General features: G+C 42.2%; 2 protein-coding genes across 2 annotated transcripts in view; both read left to right on the top strand.

Moving 5' to 3' along the window:
- Positions 1–19,650, top strand: part of CPA6 (carboxypeptidase A6) — a 343,928-nt gene that overhangs the window by 251,826 nt on the left and 72,452 nt on the right. Inside the window, exon 6 of the mRNA XM_021688439.1 lies at positions 2,334–2,438. Within this exon, the coding sequence (XP_021544114.1) occupies positions 2,334–2,438 (105 nt within the window). The remainder of the gene's footprint in view (positions 1–2,333; positions 2,439–19,650) is intronic.
- On the top strand, positions 6,649–8,876 carry LOC110578919 (ATP-dependent RNA helicase DDX18-like). Its single transcript, XM_021688437.1, is given in 4 exon segments — positions 6,649–7,558; positions 7,561–7,906; positions 7,908–7,955; positions 8,171–8,876. Coding segments are annotated over 4 exon segments (2,010 nt in total).

Raw genomic sequence — 19,650 nt, 5'->3', positions numbered from 1 at the left:
TTATTTGTGAGCTGGTGCTACTTAAGGTGAACCAATGCAAAACTACATAAATGTGTAAGAAGTATACACCCTTCCCAGCCCTTGACTCTGCATTGTCTCCTAGCTACTGACCCAGAGCTCTCTATCCCTTCTCAGCCCAACATCTGAAAAGATTTCCCTATATCACTGTTTCTATTTCCTTACCTCCCATTCAGACCTTGACTCACTGGCCTTTGCCCTCATGGCTCTTCTAAAACTTCTCTTGCCAAAACCAACCATGACTCCTAGTTGGTTCTCCTCCTATCTCTCTGACCATACCCTCCAGTCTCATTCAGTGGCTCCTCTCCCCCTGCCCTTCCCATGGTTTCTGATCATCCCAGGACTCTCTGCTCAGACTCTTTGCTCTCCCTCTACCAATCTCTCTAGATGGACATACCCATCCCATGATTTCAACAATCATTCCAGAATTTTCTATTTAGTTGAGGTCCACTCTCCGGAGCTTTACATTCATATGTCATTGCCTACTTGACCTTCTCATCTCAATTTTCACAAAAGCACTTCAGACTCAGAATGGCACCATTTTGTGATTGCAGTCAAGAAACATGAACGTCATCCTAAATTCCTCTTATTTTTACCACTTCCTTTAAATCTACCACCAAGAACTGACATTTCTTTCTTCTAAATATCTTTGGGATCTGTTCTAGTTCCTTCTCTTGTCTTCCCTACTCTTGCCCTAACTTATCTCTGGATCTCTTCTCCATGGACTGTTGCAATAAATGCCTCAGTATGGAGCTTCATTTCAAGTCCTTGTCCTCTCCCCTCTCATACTCTCATCCGTCACTACTGTCAGCGTGACCTTGGGCTCATGCCTCTGTCTCTCTATCCCACATACACACCCCTCTCCCATGAAATACATGATGAAGCCTTATCTCTTTTATACAGGATCCAGGGATTTCATGTGTTCTCTGCCTCTGTGTCCATCTTCATCTGCCATTTCTTCCTCATACCCCAAAAGCAGTTCTTCAAAGAGGATGTGTCCAGATTCTCTTCCAGGCTTGAGATGCCTTCTTCCAACTTGTCTGCTGGGCAAGCTTCAGGTCTTACCCAAGTACTCAAGTGTTCCTCCCCTGAAAAGCCTTCTTTTATTCTCTGGGAAAATTAGACAAACCACCCCATGTTCCCTAAGCAACTTATGCATGTCCACATCACAATGATTGATTGCTCCTGTGTCTGCCCTCCCTACTAGCATATAAACTCCTTGTCTTTTCATCTTTGAATCTCCAGTGTCAAGCACAATGTCCAAAAAGGATTTCCTGAAGTATTAGTTGAGTGAAGTAATGAATGAAAACTAGGTCCCCTATGAATATAATGTTAATAGCTACTTATTTGTTACTGAGTTAGAAACCACATTTAAGTAATATTGATATAATAAGATTATAAAGAAAAATCTGTCACTTGATTCTACAAATCAATTTGTTTTGCTTTCCCATTTTGTGTTGTAATAAAATTTGATTTTGTCTACCAATAAAACATAGTTATTGCTAGGGTGCCTGGGTGGCTCAGTCAGTTAAGTGTCCACCTTCAGCTCAGGTCATGATCCAGGGTCCTGGGATCGAGCCCCACATTGTGCTCAGCGGGGAGTCTGCTTCTCCCTCTGCCCCTCCCCCTGCTCCTGTGCTCTTTCTCTCTCTTTCTCAATTAAATAAAATCTTTTTAAAAATTTTAAAAACATAGTTACTGCTTTAAGAAATATTCCTTGCGATTCCGATTCTCTTGGAGGAGGGGGTTAGGAAGAAGGAGAATTTAGCATTTAACTTCACAATCACATATTACATTAAAGGAGAAGCAAACTAGGGGTACCTGGGTGGCTCAACCAGTTAAGCGTCCAGCTCTTGATTTCAGCTTAGGTCATGGTCTTGGGGTCATGAGAGCAAGCCCTGCATCGGGCTCCTCACTCAACATGGAATCTGCTTGGGATACTCTCTCTCCCTCTCCCTCTGCCCCTCTGCTCACACACATGCTCTAAATAAATATAAATAAATAAATAAATAAATAAATAAATAAATAAATAAATAAAATCAATCTTAAAAAGGAGAAGCAAACCTATTTAAGGGATTGCCCTTTTTTGTTTATTTTCCAGTTATTTGATTTGTAATTAAGGCAATAAATTTATTATTTCTGCATAAACAGGCCTGGACTTCTGAAATAGATAGGAAATTTCTTTATCTTTTTGTGGGTTATCTAATGACTCAAACTATAGTGAAGAACTACACTGAAATCTTACTAAAGTATGCTGATCAGTGAATTTAAAAACAAAAGTCTGAGTTGGTTACTGTGAATACTCTTGTTTTCAGCTGGGCAGAAAATCACGAACTTACAAAAGAGCTGTCTGGATAGACTGTGGTATTCATGCAAGAGAATGGATTAGTCCTGCCTTTTGTCAATGGTTTGTAAAAGAAGTAAGTTAAACCCTTTATACAATGTCCATTTCAGTAAACTGATGCTTCCCATGTGGTTTTATTCTGCTTAAGGAGGAAAACTGGGAACTTGAAGCCAGCAGTACCTGATTGAATAATAACACCTTGATTTTGGTGGGTTATTTTCATGGTTCTGAAGACCCCTCATAACTCTGGCTCAGTTTATCTTTACCTCTGCCCTTGGAGGTTGGAGTTACCAACATTGATTAAAGAGAAAGGATCAGGGTTTCAGAGCATTTATGAATTTGTGGACAAATTAGGAACCAACCAGGTAGCTGATATATGGTAAAAGGCTAAACATCTAATTTATGGTGCTCCAGAGCAGTTTCTCATACAATATCCAATGTGGAAAATTCTATACCACTTATCACAATGATCTCACATATGCTATAACAATAAAGGGATGAGCAAACGATTGCATTTTGCTTTCCTGCTACAGATCGGTAATATAATACCAAAGACCCTTCGCATCTGTGGATTTTGCGTTCTCAGTTTTAGTATTTTTCAGTAACTCTAACAGTTGAAGATTCATTGTGATTTCTTATCAGCGGCTTCATTTAAATCATAAGTCTTCTGAAGCTAGTGTATCAAGTGGGTCTGTATTCCAAGCATGGGTCAATAGAGCCAACCTCATGGACCAACATCTTAATATGTTTTGATATTTTCTATTCATCATCCAGAATGTGATGATTTTCATGGTTATTTTTAAACTTATTTGTATTTTTTTTGAAGATTCTTAAAAGAAAATCAACCACTAGTACTGGTAATGAAAGCGAAGAGGTCTAAGGAAATAAAGGTTCTAAGTCAGAAAATAACCCTACAAATTTCTTTAGTCCTATATTTATAGGGAACCATTAAGAAGACAAAAGATCTTTAAATATTTTAGTTCTATTTCACTGTGTTTTGTGGGAAAATTAGGTGCCCTGCTGAAGTTTGTGATTTTTGAGAGCTCTCCTAGTCTTGGGAAAATATACCTTACCAGTGTCAAAAATGTACTAAATTTGCAAAATCTGCCTTTCTGCCACTACCATACCCACATACGTATCCTTAATTTTATAAATATGATGTAATAATAAAAATTCTTAAACCATTCCCACTCAGTGTATTAAGGAATTCATATTCTCTTAAAATAACATTTCATCTTGGTAGGACAAATGCAAAATCTAATAAGAAATTAACTAGGAGCACCTGAGTGGTGCTCAGTTGAGCATCCAACTCTTGGTTTCGGCTCAGGTCATGATCTCAGGGTCATGGAATCAAGCCCTGTGTCGGGCTCTGAGCTCTGTATGGAGTCTGCTTGTCCCTCTCCCTCCGCCTCTGTCCTTCCCCCTCTGCCCCTCCCCCCTGCTCATGCAAGCACTCTTTCTCTAAAATAAATAAAATCTTTAAAAAAAAGAAATTGGGGTGCCTGTGTGTATCAGTTGGTTAAGCGGCTGCCTTTAGCTCAGGTCATGATCCCAGGGTGCTGGGATCAAACCCTGCATCAGGCTCCTTCCTCAGAGGGGAGCCTGTTTCTCCCTCTTACTCTGCCTGCTGCTCTGCCTACTTGTGTTCTCTATCTTTGTCAAATAAATAAAATCTTTTAAAAAGCAGAAATTGGGGCGCCTGGGTGGCTCAGTCGTTAAGCGTCTGCCTTCGGCTCAGGTCATGATCCCAGGGTCCTGGGATCGAGCCCCGCATCGGGCTCCCTGCTCCACGGGAAGCCTGCTTCTCCCTCTCACACTCCCCTTGCTTGTGTTCCCTCTCTCACTGCCTCTCTCTCTGTCAAATAAATAAATAAAATCTTTAAAAAAAAAATAAAAAAAAAAAAAGCAGAAATTAACTTTTTATTAAGAAATTAATTAATTACCTTGTATTAAATATCCATTGTTATACATACAGTGTATTGCCTGCTATCTTAAGTTTCAAAAAGAAAAGGAGGAAAAATGGCTAAGTATAGAACATCTATTGTTAATAAACTGTGGTCCTATGTATTATTGAAGGATATAAGAATGTATCTCCCATTTTACCTCACCCCCACATGTGCAACTTCTTTATAACACCTGAACTTTATTGATTCATGTGGTTGTCTGTCTCTTCCTGTACCAATGCCAAGGGCAGAGACTCTATCTTGTTCACTGCTAAATCCTCAGAACCTAGAACAATACCTGGCACTTACCCAATCTTCAAATATTTGTTCATGAATGGGAATAATGAGAATCCAGTAATAATGATGTGGAAAGATTTCTGGGAGATGACTTGTCAAATCATCTCATAGGATATAAATGGTACCACCTGGATTTTTACAATGCACAATGTGTACAGCCACATATGGCAGCCCAATACCCAAGCGAAGTTTCCAAGAAAGAGGAGAATACAGTGTAACCACAGAAAAAGGATGAGGCAGAAATGGACCCTCAACTCTATGGTCAACTAATCTTCGACAAAGCAGGAAAGAATGTCCAATGGAAAAAAGACAGTCTCTTCAACAAATGGTGTTGGGAAGATTGGACAGCCACATGCAGAAAAATGAAACTGGACCATTTCCTTACACCACACACAAAAATAGACTCAAAATGGATGAAAGACCTAAATGTGAGACAGGAATCCATCAAAATCCTTGAGGAGAACACAGGCAGCAACCTCTTCGACCTTAGCCGCAGCAACTTCTTCCTAGAAACATTGCCAAAAGCAAGGAAAGCAAGGGCAAAAATGAACTATTGGAACTTCATCAAGATAAAAAGCTTTTGCACAGCAAAGGAAACAGTCGACAAAACCAAAAGACAACCAACAGAATGGCAGAAGATATTTGCAAATGACATATCAGATAAAGGGCTAGTATCCAAAATCTATAAAGAACTTATCAAACTCAACACCCAAAGAACAACTAATCCAGTCAAGAAATGGGCAAAAGACATGAACAGACATTTCTGCAAAGAAGATATCCAAATGGCCAACAGACACATGAAAAAGTGCTCAACATTGCTCGGCATCAGGGAAATCCAAATCAAAACCTCAATGAGCTACCACCTCCCACCAGTCAGAATGGCTAAAATTAACAAGTCAGGAGACAACAGATGTTGGAGAGGATGCGGAGATAGGGGAACCCTCCTACACTGTTGGTGGGAATGCAAACTGGTGCAGCCACTCTGGAAAACAGTATGGAGGTTCCTCAAAACATTGAAAATAGAGCTACCCTATGACCCAGCAATTGCACTACTGGGTATTTACCCCAAAGATACAAATGTAGTGATCTGAAGGGGTATGTGCACCCCAATGTTTATAGCAGCAATGTCCACAATAGCCAAACTATGGGAAGAGCCAAGATGTCCATCAACAGATGAATGGATAAAGAAGATGTGGTATATATATATACACACACATACATACACACACACACACACACACACACACAATGGAATATTATGCAGCCATAAAAAAAAAAACACTTGAAATCTTGCCATTTGCAATAACGTGGATGGAACTAGAGAGTATTATGCTAAGCAAAATAAGTCAATCAGAGAAAGACAAGTATCATATGATCTCACTGATAGGAATTCTTTTTTTTTTTAACTTCTCAGGAAATAAGCTGAGGGTTGCTGGAGTGGTGGGGATGGGATGTATGGGGTGGCTGGGTGATAGACATTGGGGAGGGTATGTGCTATGGTGAGCACTGTGAATTGTGTAAGACTAATGAATCACAGACCTGTAGCTCTGAAACAAATAATACATCGTATGTTAAAAAAAAAAAAAAGAAGAAGATAGTAGGAAGGGAAAAATGAAGGCAGAATCGGAGAGCGAGATGAACCATGAGAAACTATGGACTCTGAGAAACAAACTGACTCAGCCTGGGTGGCTGAGTCGTTAAGCATTGGCCTTTGGCTCAGGTCATGATCCCAGGGTCGTGGGATGGAGCCCCGCATCATCGGGCTCCCTGCTCAGCGGGAAGCCTGCTTCTCCCTCTCCCACTCCCCCTGCTTGTGTTCCCTCTCTCACTATGTCTCTCTCTATCAAATAAAATCTATAAAAAAAATAAAAATAAAAAACTGATGGTTTTAGAGGGGTTAGCCTGGTGATGGGTATTAAAGAGGGCACGTACTGCATGGAGCACTGGGTGTTATACACAAACAATGAATCATGGAACACTACATCAGAAACTAACGATGTGGGTAGCCGAGTTGTGGCACTGCAGTGGAGACGCTTCACCGACAACATGTCCCATCTACCCATGAAACTCCTGCGTAAGAAAATCGAGAAATGGAACCTCAAATTGCGCCAGTGAAACTTAAAGCTTCAGGAGGCCTCGGATGTGAGTTTATCGGAAACCCAAAACGGAGATGTGTCTGAAGAAACAGTGGGCTGTGGGAAGGTTAAAAAATCCCTAAAACAGTCTGTGAATGTGGGCTCGTCAGAAGCCCAGAATGGAGAGATAGCTAAAGAAACAGTGGAAACTATACAAGTTAAAAAAAAAAAGAAGAAATCTACCATAATAATCAATGGAGAAGCAGCAACACAGCCTCCCAATTCAGAATCCAAAAAAAAGAAGAAGAAAAAGAGAAAAATGGTGGATGATGCTGGGCCTGATACCAAAAAAGTGAAAACTGAAGACAAAGGGGACTCTGAAGAAGGGGCCCAAGCTCCTGAAGAGACAGAAAACAGTGTGGAGAAGCCAGATGATCAGGAAGAGGACAGTGAAATGCCCAGCCTACCCCTGGGACTGACAGGAGCTTTTGAGGATACTTCATTTGCTTCTCTTAGTAATCTTGTCAATGAGAACACTCTGACAGCAATAAAAGAAATGGGTTTTACAAACATGACTGAAATTCAGCATAAAAGTATCAGACCACTTCTAGAAGGCAGGGATCTTCTAGTGGCCACAAAAACAGGCAGTGGCAAAACGCTGGCATTTCTCATCCCTGCAGTCGAACTCATTGTCAAGTTAAAGTTCATGCCTAGGAATGGACCTGGAGTTCTTATCCTCTCACCTACTAGGGAACTGGCCATGCAGACTTTCAGTGTTCTTAAGGAGCTGATGACGCACCATGTCCACACATACGGGTTGATAATGGGCGGCAGCAGCAGATCTGCTGAAGCACAGAAACTCGGTAATGGGATCAACATCATCGTGCCACCCCAGGCCACCTCCTGGACCACATGCAGAATACCCCAGGGTTTATGTATAAAAATCTGCAGTGTCTGGTTATTGATGAGGCTGATCGTATCTTGGATGTTGGGTTTGAAGAGGAATTAAAACAGCTTATTAAACTTCTGCCAAGACGCAGGCAAACCATGCTCTTTTCTGCCACACAAACTCAAAAAGTTGAAGACATGGCAAGGATTTCGTTGAAAAAGGAGCCATTGTATGTTGGTGTTGATGATGATAAAGCTAATGCAACAGTGGATGACCTTGAGCAGGGATATGTTGTTTGTCCCTCAGAAAAGAGATTCCTCCTGCTCTTTACGTTCCTTAATGAAACTGATGGTCTTCCTTTCATCCTGTAAGTCCGTGAAATACCATCAGTTTTGTTGTTGTTGTTGTTGTTAGGACTGCTAAAGGTGCTTTATTCAAATAACAATGACAAATAACCCACACTTTGTGCTCTTAAAAAAAATGAGGACGGCTCACTGCTTTAAAATCTGGCATATATAAAAACCAACGCCACCTTACATTAAAGGTGCTTCCTAGCCACAGTAGCATTTTCAGGGGAGGTCAAGAACTATGGTTAAGGTCCAAGAAACAACCAAAACCATTATGAGTTGCTGAACTACATCGATTTGCCTGTCTTGGCCATTCGTGGAAGGCAGAAGCAAAGTAAGCGCACAACCACATTCTTCCAGTTCTGCAACGCAGATTCAGGGATATTGTTGTGTACCGACATGGCAGCTAGAGGGCTGGATATTCCTGAAGTGGACTGGATTGTTCAGTATGACCCTCCAGATAACCCCAAGGAATATATTCATCGTGTGGGAAGAACAGCCAGAGGCCTAAACGGGAGAGGGCATGCCTTGCTCATTTTACGCCCTGAAGAATTGGATTTCGTTCATTACTTGAAGCAATCCAAGGTTCCATTAAGTGAATTTGAGTTTTCCTGGTCCAAAATTTCTGACATTCAGTCTCAGCTTGAAAAATTGATTGAAAAGAACTACTTCCTTCATAAGTCAGCCCAGGAAGCATATAAGTCCTACATTCGAGCATATGATTCCTATTCTCTGAAACAGATCTTCAATGTTAATAACTTAAATTTGCCACAGCTTGCTCTGTTGTTTGGTTTCAAGGTGCATCCTTTTGTTGATCTGAACGTGAACAGCAATGGCGGCAAGCTTAAAAAGAGAGGAGGCAGCAGTGGCTTCGGCTACCAGGAAGCCAAGAAAGTCAAGAAGTCCAAAATCTTCAAACACATTAGCAAGAAGTCGTCTGACAGCCAACAGTTCTCCCACTGAAGACACACCTTCCTTTCATCTTGAATAGCTTTGTCCTGAAGTGGATTTTTTCCCTTTCTCTAACAAAGGAATTGTTGTGGCTTCAGGATTGGGACTGATGGAACAGGACTATGAGTTGACGTGGGTTGCAAGCACCAAGCACTGATACTTCCAGGAGATACTGCTCTTATTTAGGGATGTAAAACAGAGTTCAATTTTTCTAGATTGTTCAAGAGCAAAGCAAGGGATCTTTTGGATTTTGTTATGATGGCAGAGTATTTTAAATCTTTTACCTCCAAATTTGTCATTGTTTTTGGGGGGGGTGGAGTATTTTTTACTTTTTATTTAAAATCAATTAACATGTAATGTGTTAATGGTTTCATAGGTTGAGTTCAGTGATTCACCAGTCTTAATATACACCCAGTGCTCATTACATCACGTGCCCTCCTTAATGTCCATCACCCAGTTCAACCTGCTTTAGAAGGCAGTGACCTGGTGCACTGGGGGTGGTGATGCAGAAGATTGTCTCAGGTTTTTTGTTTTGGGGTTTTTTTTGGTTTGGTTGGGTTTTTTGTTTTGTTTTGTTTGGTTTGGTTTGGTTTTGGTTTTGGTTGTTTCTTGGACCTTAACCATAGTTCTTGACCTCCCCTGAAAATGCTACTGTGGCTAGGAAGCACCTTTAATGTAAGGTGGCGTTGGTTTTTATATACGCCAGATTTTAAAGCAGTGAGCCTTTCCCATTTTTTTTAAGAGCACAAAGTGTGGGTTATTTGTCATTGTTATTTGAATAAAGCACCCTTAGCAGTCCTAACAACAACAACAAAAATAAAACTAATGATGTAATGTATGGCAACTAACATAACATAATAAAATGAAATTTAAAAGAAAAAGGATGAGGCATACATAATGACTATCAATCAAAGGTTGTTGATTTTAGAGCAAGAAAAATAAGCATCAATTCAGATTAGTTTCACCAAAGACGAGTAAGGAAAGGCCGCATCCCTCTTTCACCAGGCCATCTTCAAGCGTGCACGTGAGTCTGGCCATTTCCATATCTCTGCTACTCTTTCCACGCCTCTCTCACTCTGTTTCTGGCTGTCCACTTGCTCCTCCACTTAATCACTTAAATTTCCCATCTGAGTCAGGGCAGCAACCAGAAATTGGGAAAAGAAGCCTTAGGGGTCACTTGTCTCTGTGTCCTTGTGGAAGCAGTGGGCTGCCAAGGCGGTAGCTGTGACTGGAGTGGGTTGATATTTACACTTTATAGGCTTGTAAGAGATGTTCTCATCTTGCTTTGAAGCCCATTCCCACTAATGGTGGTACTGGGGACAGGAGAAAAGGAATGGCAAAGATTTAAATAACCTTACACCGGCCAAGCATTAGAACATCATCTCTTATACACTAATTCAGCCTCGTATTAAATCCTCAGTCTCCCAAAACAGGCAGGAGGCAGCTGGTCCAATAGGGGCTCCAGGCAGTGTCCCTTCCACAGGCCATCTCCTCTCTACCCGAGAAGTCCCATGACCAGAACCCAGGCTCTCAACTCATCCAATTTCCACGCCTTCTCTGGGAGGACCAGGGAGCTTCTGGGATCTTTCTCCACCTTCTAGGAGGCTCTGGGGTGCTGCGTCTAGTGCTCTCAGCTGACTCATGCTACACTGCCTATTGTCTCCTCCTGTATTTGCCACATATTGGCACGTGAGGGTCAAGTGAGGTGATGTCCTCTCAGAGATACATGGTGAACACAACAGAGGTCCTCTTTCTTACATTTTTTTACCCTAATCTGTCAGTAGTTTCTACCATCTCTTGATTTCCCTGGAATTTCAACCCCAGGAGAAGGGGTGGGGCAGAAGTCAAAAGTTTGGCTTCACACTTTTGTTTTCTCTTTCTCAAATGCTTTCCCCAAACAGAACAGCCTAAAACAACATTTATATAACCTGATACAGTTTCTATGGGCCAGCCATCCATGTGCAACTAGCCAGGTACCTCTGGCTCAGGAGCTCTCACAAGGCTGCAGTCAAGATGTCAGCTGGATCTTCAGTCATTTCCAGGCTTGTGTGGGGGAAATCTGCTTTTGAACTCAATCCGGTGGCTGTTAGCAGCCAGAGGTCCTCCACTGCTGTAAGCAAGAAGCATTCGCTCCTTGCCACATGGGCCTCTCCATAATACAGCTCACAACAAGCACCTGGCTTCCCTCAGAGCAGATCAGGGAGGGAGTGGGAGAGAGCAGGCCCAAGATGGACACTGGTCTCTTTGTAAACTAACCTCAGAAGTGACAGCCTATCACTTTTGCCATATTCTGTCCATTAGAAGTGAGTGACTAGTTCCAGACCAAATTCAAGCGGTAGGTGGTGTTACACAAGAGTATGCGTACCGAAGATGGGAATCATTGGAGACCCCTTAGAGTCTGCCCACCATACTTTGGTGGGACTTTCCCTACAGCTAGCTACCACTATAATATTTGCATCCTTACTCAAATGTGAACTAGGAGAAAATTTATCAAGCCCTTCTGGGATCCTTAGAGCAGACTGCATAGAAGTTACTTGCACAGGAGCGCCTGGGTGGCTCAGTCAGTTAAGTGTCCGACTTGATTTCAGTTCAGGTCATCATCTCAGGTTTGTGAGATCGAGCCCAGCATCCTGCTCTGCACTGAGTGGGAAGCCTGCCTCTCTCTCTCTGTCCCTCCCCCGCTGGCGTGCGTGTATGCATTCTCCCTCTCTCTCTCAAAAAAAAAAAAGAAGAAGAAGTTACTTGCACACCAGTTAGTAGTTAGACAACCCTGGGTTGGAATGCCAGCTCTGAAATTTACTAGCTGTGTGATCTTGGGGCAAGTTGTTTAACTTCTCTGAACCTCAGTAATATGTGACACACTGGGTTATTGGGAAAATTAAATGATACAATACATGTAAAAGACTTAATAGAGGGCTTGGCATATAATCACTTAATAAAATCAACTCTCAGTAGCAGTAGTATCAGCAATTTGGTATTTTTATTTTATATTTTATGTTCAACAAACATTGAAAAATACTATGTCACACTCATACTGCTATAGGGAACTTCACTAAGAACTATATAGCATCAATTAAATAATAGGGTGGATCTAAACTAAAAGGAACAATGGGCATGGCTTAATGGGGCAGCCCAGGAGCTGTTGTGCTCTGGTTGGGGGTGTTGGTGGCTGCTGGGAAAATCAATCAGACCTGCAGGGGACCCCAGGCCCTGGAGCCCTCCCAGCACACCCCTGCTCCCTGCTGGGGCCTCTGGCCCTTGAAGGTATATGAAGGCTGTGGGCAGAAAGCAGGAGCAGGAGGCCCCCATGCGACAGGCCGGTCCATGGGCCCCAAATTGGCCAGCTCCTGCATGAGGCAATGGTTTTCTTCCTTCAGTCTTTGGAACTCTCTCTCTGCCCACAGAACAGCCCTCTTGCTCTCCTCGCTCCTCTTCTCATACAGGAGGATCTCCTGCTCACGCCAGGAGGTGACTTTCCGCCATTCTGCCTTCAGGTCCTCCGCCATCTTCTTGTAGACGCAGAAGTTCCAATAGGTGGCGTCCACTTCCCTGCGCACCTTGATAAGTTGGTTCTCCGCTTGCAGGCAGAGTGTTTGCTCTTCTACCTGCTTTCTCTCCAGTTTCTGGATGTGCTCGTCCCACATCTGAGGCTTGACTTCAAGCTTCCGCTGGAACTTCTGAATCTCATTTTTCAGGAGGGCGTTTTGAAGTTGCAAGGTTGCTTCCTCAACTTGGTACAGTGTTATTTCTTGTGTGAGCTCTTCAGCCCTCTGCTTTTCCTTCATCAGTTCCCTGGACAGCTTTCCTTTTTTTCCCCTGGCCCCCGCCCGAGGGCACGCCGACGTGGACGCGGTCAGGGGAGCCCTTCTGATGGACTGCTGACGGATTGAGGGGCCATTAGCAGTCTCCGCCTCCCTCTTCCCCTCTCCTGCTGAGCCCCCACCTTCCACCTGATGTTTGATGAGCACATGCAGCATCTTCAGCATGACCTGGCTTAGGGTCTGGAGTAGGCCCCCGTCCTCACCGCTGGCCTGCTGCACTCCTGGACTGGGAAGCTCTGGGCTGTCTTCCTGCTTTGGCTCCTCCTGCACACTCTGCCTGCAGCTGCCAGTTTCCTGAACCAGATGCTCTGGACTTCCCTGCGGGTCGGGGCTGTCATTTGAGCCTTCCGTGATCTTCCTCGCAGGGGGTTCTCCATCTTCCTGTAGTGCTCCAGAGATGGGATTTTCATCAGTCAGCTGGGAAGGGTTCTTAGGCCGGCATCCCCCAATTCCCTTCAGCAGTTGCACAGCATTTGCCACTGAAAAATAGCTGAAATTTTTATTCAGGACAGCCAGAGCAAGAATCTGTAATGGGAGAGGACTGGCCTTCTGCACAGGTGATGCCACGGCTTCACAGGCTTGTGCCTCTGGTCCTGTCTCCTCCACTCCTTTCCCAGATACTTCACCCTGGGCACACTGCCCCTTTCCTCTTCTTAAGCTGTGTCCACACTTCACTATGCATATCACCACTGCAGTGCATACCACGATCTCCCAGCGAAACCCGGAGACTCGTGGCATGTGTGGTACACTTTCATATATCACCAACAGGGCAGCCCACAGCTGCTCCAGAACAAGCTGGGGAGACATTTCGATGGCCACCAGCTGGCTCCAAAGGGCCTCGTGGCTCTGCCTCCGATCACCAGCGTCCTATGGGCCACTAGTAACTGCTTGGAACCCCAAGGAGGGTTCCATCTCCAACACAAACCAGTGCCTGGCAACAGGGGCTGACATCAGTTGGAGTGGGGGAGGGGCACCGGAGTTCTAGCAGACCGTACTCTTCCTTTGCATTGCATGGACAGAAAGGGAGACTACTTACACAGTGCATGGGGGAAATAGATGGGCAGCCTGGAGCTGGAGCCTCTGTCAGCCCACCTGGCCCTATAGCTCACCTGGAGGGTCATAGCAGGGCCATGCCCTTTTCCTCCTCTGCCCGTGGGTCAGGCATAGGGGGACATGTCCCTGGGTGAGGTTCATTCCCCCCCCACCCCCATTCACAGAAGCCTGGTCCCAGAGATCTCCTCCCTCTGAGGCTCCCCCTCTTTGTCTTTTGTTGATGTGGGAGGAGTGGGGTGCAGGGGCACCAGACTGAAGGGTGTCCCCAGAGGTACCAACCAAGAGAGTAGATTTTCAATTGTAACAACACATGGGAAAAAAACAAGAACTGGCCCAGTCTGAGAGTTTCATGGATGTTCAGTGAAGCCTGTTTTCCTCGTGAAATCCATGTCTTCCTGGAAGCAGGTGAATCTCTGTGGAGGTGGCCTATATCATTTTCCTTCACCCTGAAGAAATTTTTTTATACTTTTTGCATGGCAGGGGTATCAGCAAAAAATCCCTCAATTTTTGATCTGTGAGAGTATTCTCTTTCACTTTTGAAGGGTAACTTCAGAGGCGACAGATTCTTAATTTGGTGGCTTTTTTATTCCACTTGACTCCTTGGTTGTATGGTTTCTAAAGGGAAGTTTCTGTGTAGTCTCATCTGTGTTTCTGTGTAGGTAAGGTGGTTTTTCCCAATAGGTCCTTTTCCCTTTTTGTTGTTTCTTTGATTTCCTTCAGGTTATGATATGCCTATGTACAGATTTTATTTTTAGCTTTATTTATTTAATCTCTACACCCAACATGGGGCTCGAACTTGTGACCCTAAGATCAAGAGTTGCATGCTCTTCTGACTGAGCCAACGAGATGCCCCCTATGTATAGATTTTTTGGTATTTATTGTGCTTGGTGTTCTCCGAACCTCCTGGATCTAATGTTTAGTGTTGTTGTTGTTGTTGTTGTTTTAATTCATAGACATTATTTCCTCCAATCTTTTTCCTGTTCCTCTTTCTCTTTCCTCTTCTCCTGGTATTCCATTGCAAATGTGTTACACCTTTAATATTGTCCCGCAGTTCTTAGATAATCTGCTCTGGCTTTTCTCTTTCTCCCTCTCTCTCTCTTTTCTCTTTCCATATCATATTTGTCTTTCTCCCTCTTTCCTTTTTACTTTGAGAAATTTCTATTGATCTATCTCCAAGCTCCCTCCCTCATTCTGTCCACAGCTTTGTCTGGTCTACTGATGAGCCCATCAAGTTCATTCTTCACGCTGTTACATGAAGTTTTTTATTTTAGCATTTATTCATTCTGTCCTAGAATTCCCATCTCTAACATTGCCAGTCTGTTCTTGTATGCTGTCTACTTTATCCACTAGAAACCTTAGCATATTAATTATCATTCTTTTATATACTGATCTTGTAATTCCAACATCTATGCCATGTCTGAAACTGGTTCTCATGTTTGCTGTGTTTCTGAAAACTGTTAGGGTTTTTTTTTTTGTTTGTTTGTTTGTTTGTTTGTTTTTGCCTCTTAGCATGCCTTATAATTTTTAGTTGTGAGCCAGACATGATCATGATGTGCTGAGTATAAGGCACTACCTTCAATGACAAGCCTATAGTGGATGGTGGGTGTGTGGCAGAGAGGCATTCTTAGTCCAATTATTCTGTCTCCAGTGCCCCTGAGCCCCAAGGTTGTGATCTCCTGCATGCCCCCAGTCCTTCCCCTCGGGCAGGAGAGGGGAACTTGCCAGGGGGTGGGGGGCCGCAGAGTGGGGTGTTCCCCTTTCCCAAGTCAGTTATGTTCTGGTAAAATCCCAGCAAATTAAGCTCAGGTTTAACTAGTTTCCCCTGAGGGCAGGCCTTGTTAGGAACAGAATACTCTGATGAATTTCTTCTTCTTTTTTTTTTTTTAATTATGTTATGTTAGTCACCATTCAATACATCATTAGTTTTTGATGTGGTGATCCACGACCCATTGTTTTCATATAACATCCAGTGCTCCATGCAGTATGTGCCCTCCTTAATACCCATCACCGGGCTAACCCATTCCCTCACCTCACTCCCCTCTAAAACCCTGTTTGTTTCTCAAAGTCCATAGTCTCTCATGGTTCATCTCACCCTCCGATTTCCCCCCCTTCATTTTTCCCTTCCTTCTCCTAATGTCCTCCATACTATATCTTATGTTCCACAAATAAGTGAAACCATACGATAATTGACTTTCTCTGCTTGACTTATTGCACTTAGCATAATCTCCTCCAGTCCCATCCATGTTGATGTATAAGTTGGGTATTCATCCTTTCGGATGGCTGAGTAATATTCCATTGTATATATGGACCACATCTTCTTTATCCATTCATCTGTTGGAGGGCATCTCAGCTCTTTCCACAGTTTGGCTATTGCGGACATTGCTGCTATGAACATTGGGGTGCATATGGCCCTTCTTTTCACTACATCTGTGTCTTTGGGGTAAATACCCAGGAGTGCAATTGCTGGGTCATAGGGTAGCTCTATTTTTAATTTTTTGAGGAACCTCCACACAGTGAGCACCAAGACAGCATGGTACTGGCACAAAAACAAACATATAGATCAATGCAACAGAATAGAGAGCCCAGATATGGACCCTCAACTCTATGGTCAAGTAATCTTTGACAAAGCAGGAAAAAATATGCAATGGAAAGTCTCTTCAATAAATGGTACTGGGAAAATTGGACAGCCACATGCAGAAGAATGAAACTCGACCATTCTCTAATACCATATACAAAGATAAACTCAAAATATATGAAAGAGCTCAATGTCAGACAGGAATCCATCAAAATCCTAGAGGAGAACATAGGCAGTAACCTCTTTGACATTGCCCACAGCAACTTCTTTCAAGATACATCTCCAAAACCTAGTGAAACAAAAGCAAAAATGAACTTTTGGGACTTCATCAAGATAAAAAGCTCTGCACAGCAAAGGAAACAGTCAACAAAAAAAAAGAGGGAACTCAACACCCAAAAAACAAATAATCAAGTCAAAAAATGGGCAGAAAACATGAAAAAACACTTCTCTGAAGAAGACATACAAATGGCTAATGGACACATGATGAATTTCAAAACTGTTGCTTTTTCTTTTCTTGCTCAAAGCATAAGGGGATTTGTCTCAGATTGTCAATGAGAGAACCTGACAGGGCTCCTGGAGTAAACTCATAAAGATGTGACCCCCGTCACCTCCCCATGACTGAATCCACCCAGCAATTTGGTGTTTTTAAATAACCAATGTGAAATCAACAAGGATATTAACTTAACAACACCATCAACCAACAAGACCTAAACATTTATAAATCACTCTGCCCAACAGCAGAATACACATTATTTTCAAGTGCCTATGTTCCATATATTCTGGGCCAAAAAACAGACCTCAGCAAATTAAAAAAATGAAAATCCTACAGAACTGTGTTCTCTGACCACAGTGAAATCAAACTGGGGGTGGGGGGTGGGCTAAATGGGTGATGAGTATTAAGGAGTGCACTTGTTATGATGAAAACTAGGTGTTATATGTAAGTGATGAATCACTGAATTCTATTCCTGAAACCAATATTACAGGATATGTTAACTAGAATTTAAATAAAAATTTGAAAAAAAAGAACAATTGAATCACTATATTGTATACCTGAAATGAATATAACACTATATATTAACTTATTGGAATTAAAATTTTAAAAATTAAAAAAATTTTTTTAAATCAAACTAGATAAAGATAAGAGAAAGAGAAAGATAACAAATATCCAAACATTTGGAAAATAACATTCTACATTATCCATGGATCAAAGATAAAATCTCAATACATTGAACTGAATGAAAATGAAAATACAACATATTAAAATTTATGGGACACAGCTAAAGCAATGGATAGCGAAATTTATAGCACTAAATGCATACAGTAGAAAGGAGGAGGGGCTCCTGGGTGGCTTAGTCAGTTAGTCCAACTCTTGATTTTGACTCGGGTCATGATCTACTGCAGCATTGTGAGACTGAGCCTGCATTGTGCTGGTGCTGGGCATGGAGGCTGCTTAATAATCTCTCTCTCCCTCTGTACCTAACCCCCCCATCTCCCCCTCCCTCCCTCTCCTTCCCTTTCTCTTTATCTCTCTCCCTCTCTAAAAAAAAAAGTCTCAAAACAATAAGCTCTCACCTTAAGAACCTAAAAAAAGAATAGAAAATAAAACTAAAGAATAAAACCAAAAGAATCATTCTACCCAATTTCAAGATATATAGCTATGGTAATCAAAAGCATGTGGTGCTAGTGAAGGAATAGTCAAATGGAACAGAATAAAGGACCCAGAAATAGACCTACACAAAAATGCCCAACTGAGTTTTGACAAAGGTGAAAAGCAATTCAGTGGAGGAGAGACAGCCTTTTCAATAAATGGTGCTGGAGCAAGTAGACTTCCAAAGGCAAACCCCCCCCCCACACACACACACACAATCTAAGTCTTATACCTTATACAAATATTAACTCAGGGTGCCTGGGTGGCTCAGCCCATTAGGCGGCCAGCTCTTGATTTCCACTCACATCATGATCTTAGGGTCCCGGGACTAAGTCAGGCTCCAAGCTCAGTGGGAAATCTGCTTGAGAATGCTCTCTCCCCTTCTCTCTCCACCCCTCCCCCTGTTCACATGCATGCTCGCTTTCTCGAAAATATATATATTATTAACTCAAAATTAATCACTGACTTAAACGTAAAATTATAAAACTTTTAGGGAAAAAATAAGAAAAAAATCTCCAGAATGTAAAGCTAGGTAGGTAAAGAGTCCTTGGATTTGACATCAAATAATTTTCCATAAAGGAAAAGTTGGTTAATTGGACATTATCAAACAGTCAAAATTGCAAATCTGTACTGTGTGAAAGACCCTGTTAAGAGGACAAAAAAGACAAGCTACAAACTGGGAGGAAATATATGCAAACCACATATTTGATAAAGGACTCCTATTTGAAGTATATAAACTCAAAATTTGACCCCCAAACAAGCAAGCAATCCAGTCGAAAAAAAATGGGCACAAGACCTAAACACTTTACCAAAGAATATACACATGGAAAGCACATAAAAAGTTGTCATTAGGGCAATTCCAATTAAAATTACAATAAACTATCACTACACACCTATCACCATGACTAAAATGAAATGCATCAGAAAGAGAGAGAGCAAACCCACCACCAAATGCAAAGGAGGATGCAAAATAACTGGATCAGTCCTGCATTGCTGGTGGGAATGGAAAATGATAGAGCTAACTCTTGAAAACAGTTAACGGTTTCTTTTATTTTTTAAAGCTTTTATTTAAATTCCAGTTAACATACAGTGTAATATTAATTTCTCAGGTGTACAATATAGTGATTCAACACTTCCACACAGTTTCTTTTAAAACTAGACCTGCCACTACCATATGACCCAGTAATTGTACTCTTGGCATTTATCCTAGAGAAATCAAAACTTATGTTTGCTCAAAAACCTGTACATAAATGTCTATAGCAGCTTTATTTATAATAGCCAAAACCTGGAAACAATCCAGATAGCCTTCCATGCCTGAATTGGTAAACAAACTAGTACATACCTACCATGGAAAACTACTGAACAATAAAAAGGAGCAAACTATGGAAACACACCAACCTAAATGAATCTCCAGAGGATTATCCTGAATGAATAACCAATCCCAAATAGTGTGATTTCATTTATATAATGTTCATGAAGTGTTAAAATTACAGAAGTGGAGAGACAGATTCGTGGTTGCTGGGGTTAAGGAGAGGTGGAGACGAGAGCAAAGTGATGTGGCTATAAAAGAGCTTCATGAGGGGTTCTTGTGGTGATGGAAAAGTTCTGTGTCTTGACCAATGTCGTACTCTGAGTATGATATTATGCTGTAGTTTTTGAAGATATTACAGTTTGGAGGAAGTAGGAAAG

This window comes from Neomonachus schauinslandi, chromosome 4 (assembly GCF_002201575.2).
Source record: "Neomonachus schauinslandi chromosome 4, ASM220157v2, whole genome shotgun sequence".
NCBI lineage: Eukaryota > Metazoa > Chordata > Mammalia > Carnivora > Phocidae > Neomonachus > Neomonachus schauinslandi.
Note: the sequence above shows the minus strand (reverse complement) of the source record. Positions and strands in the feature narration are given on the sequence as shown.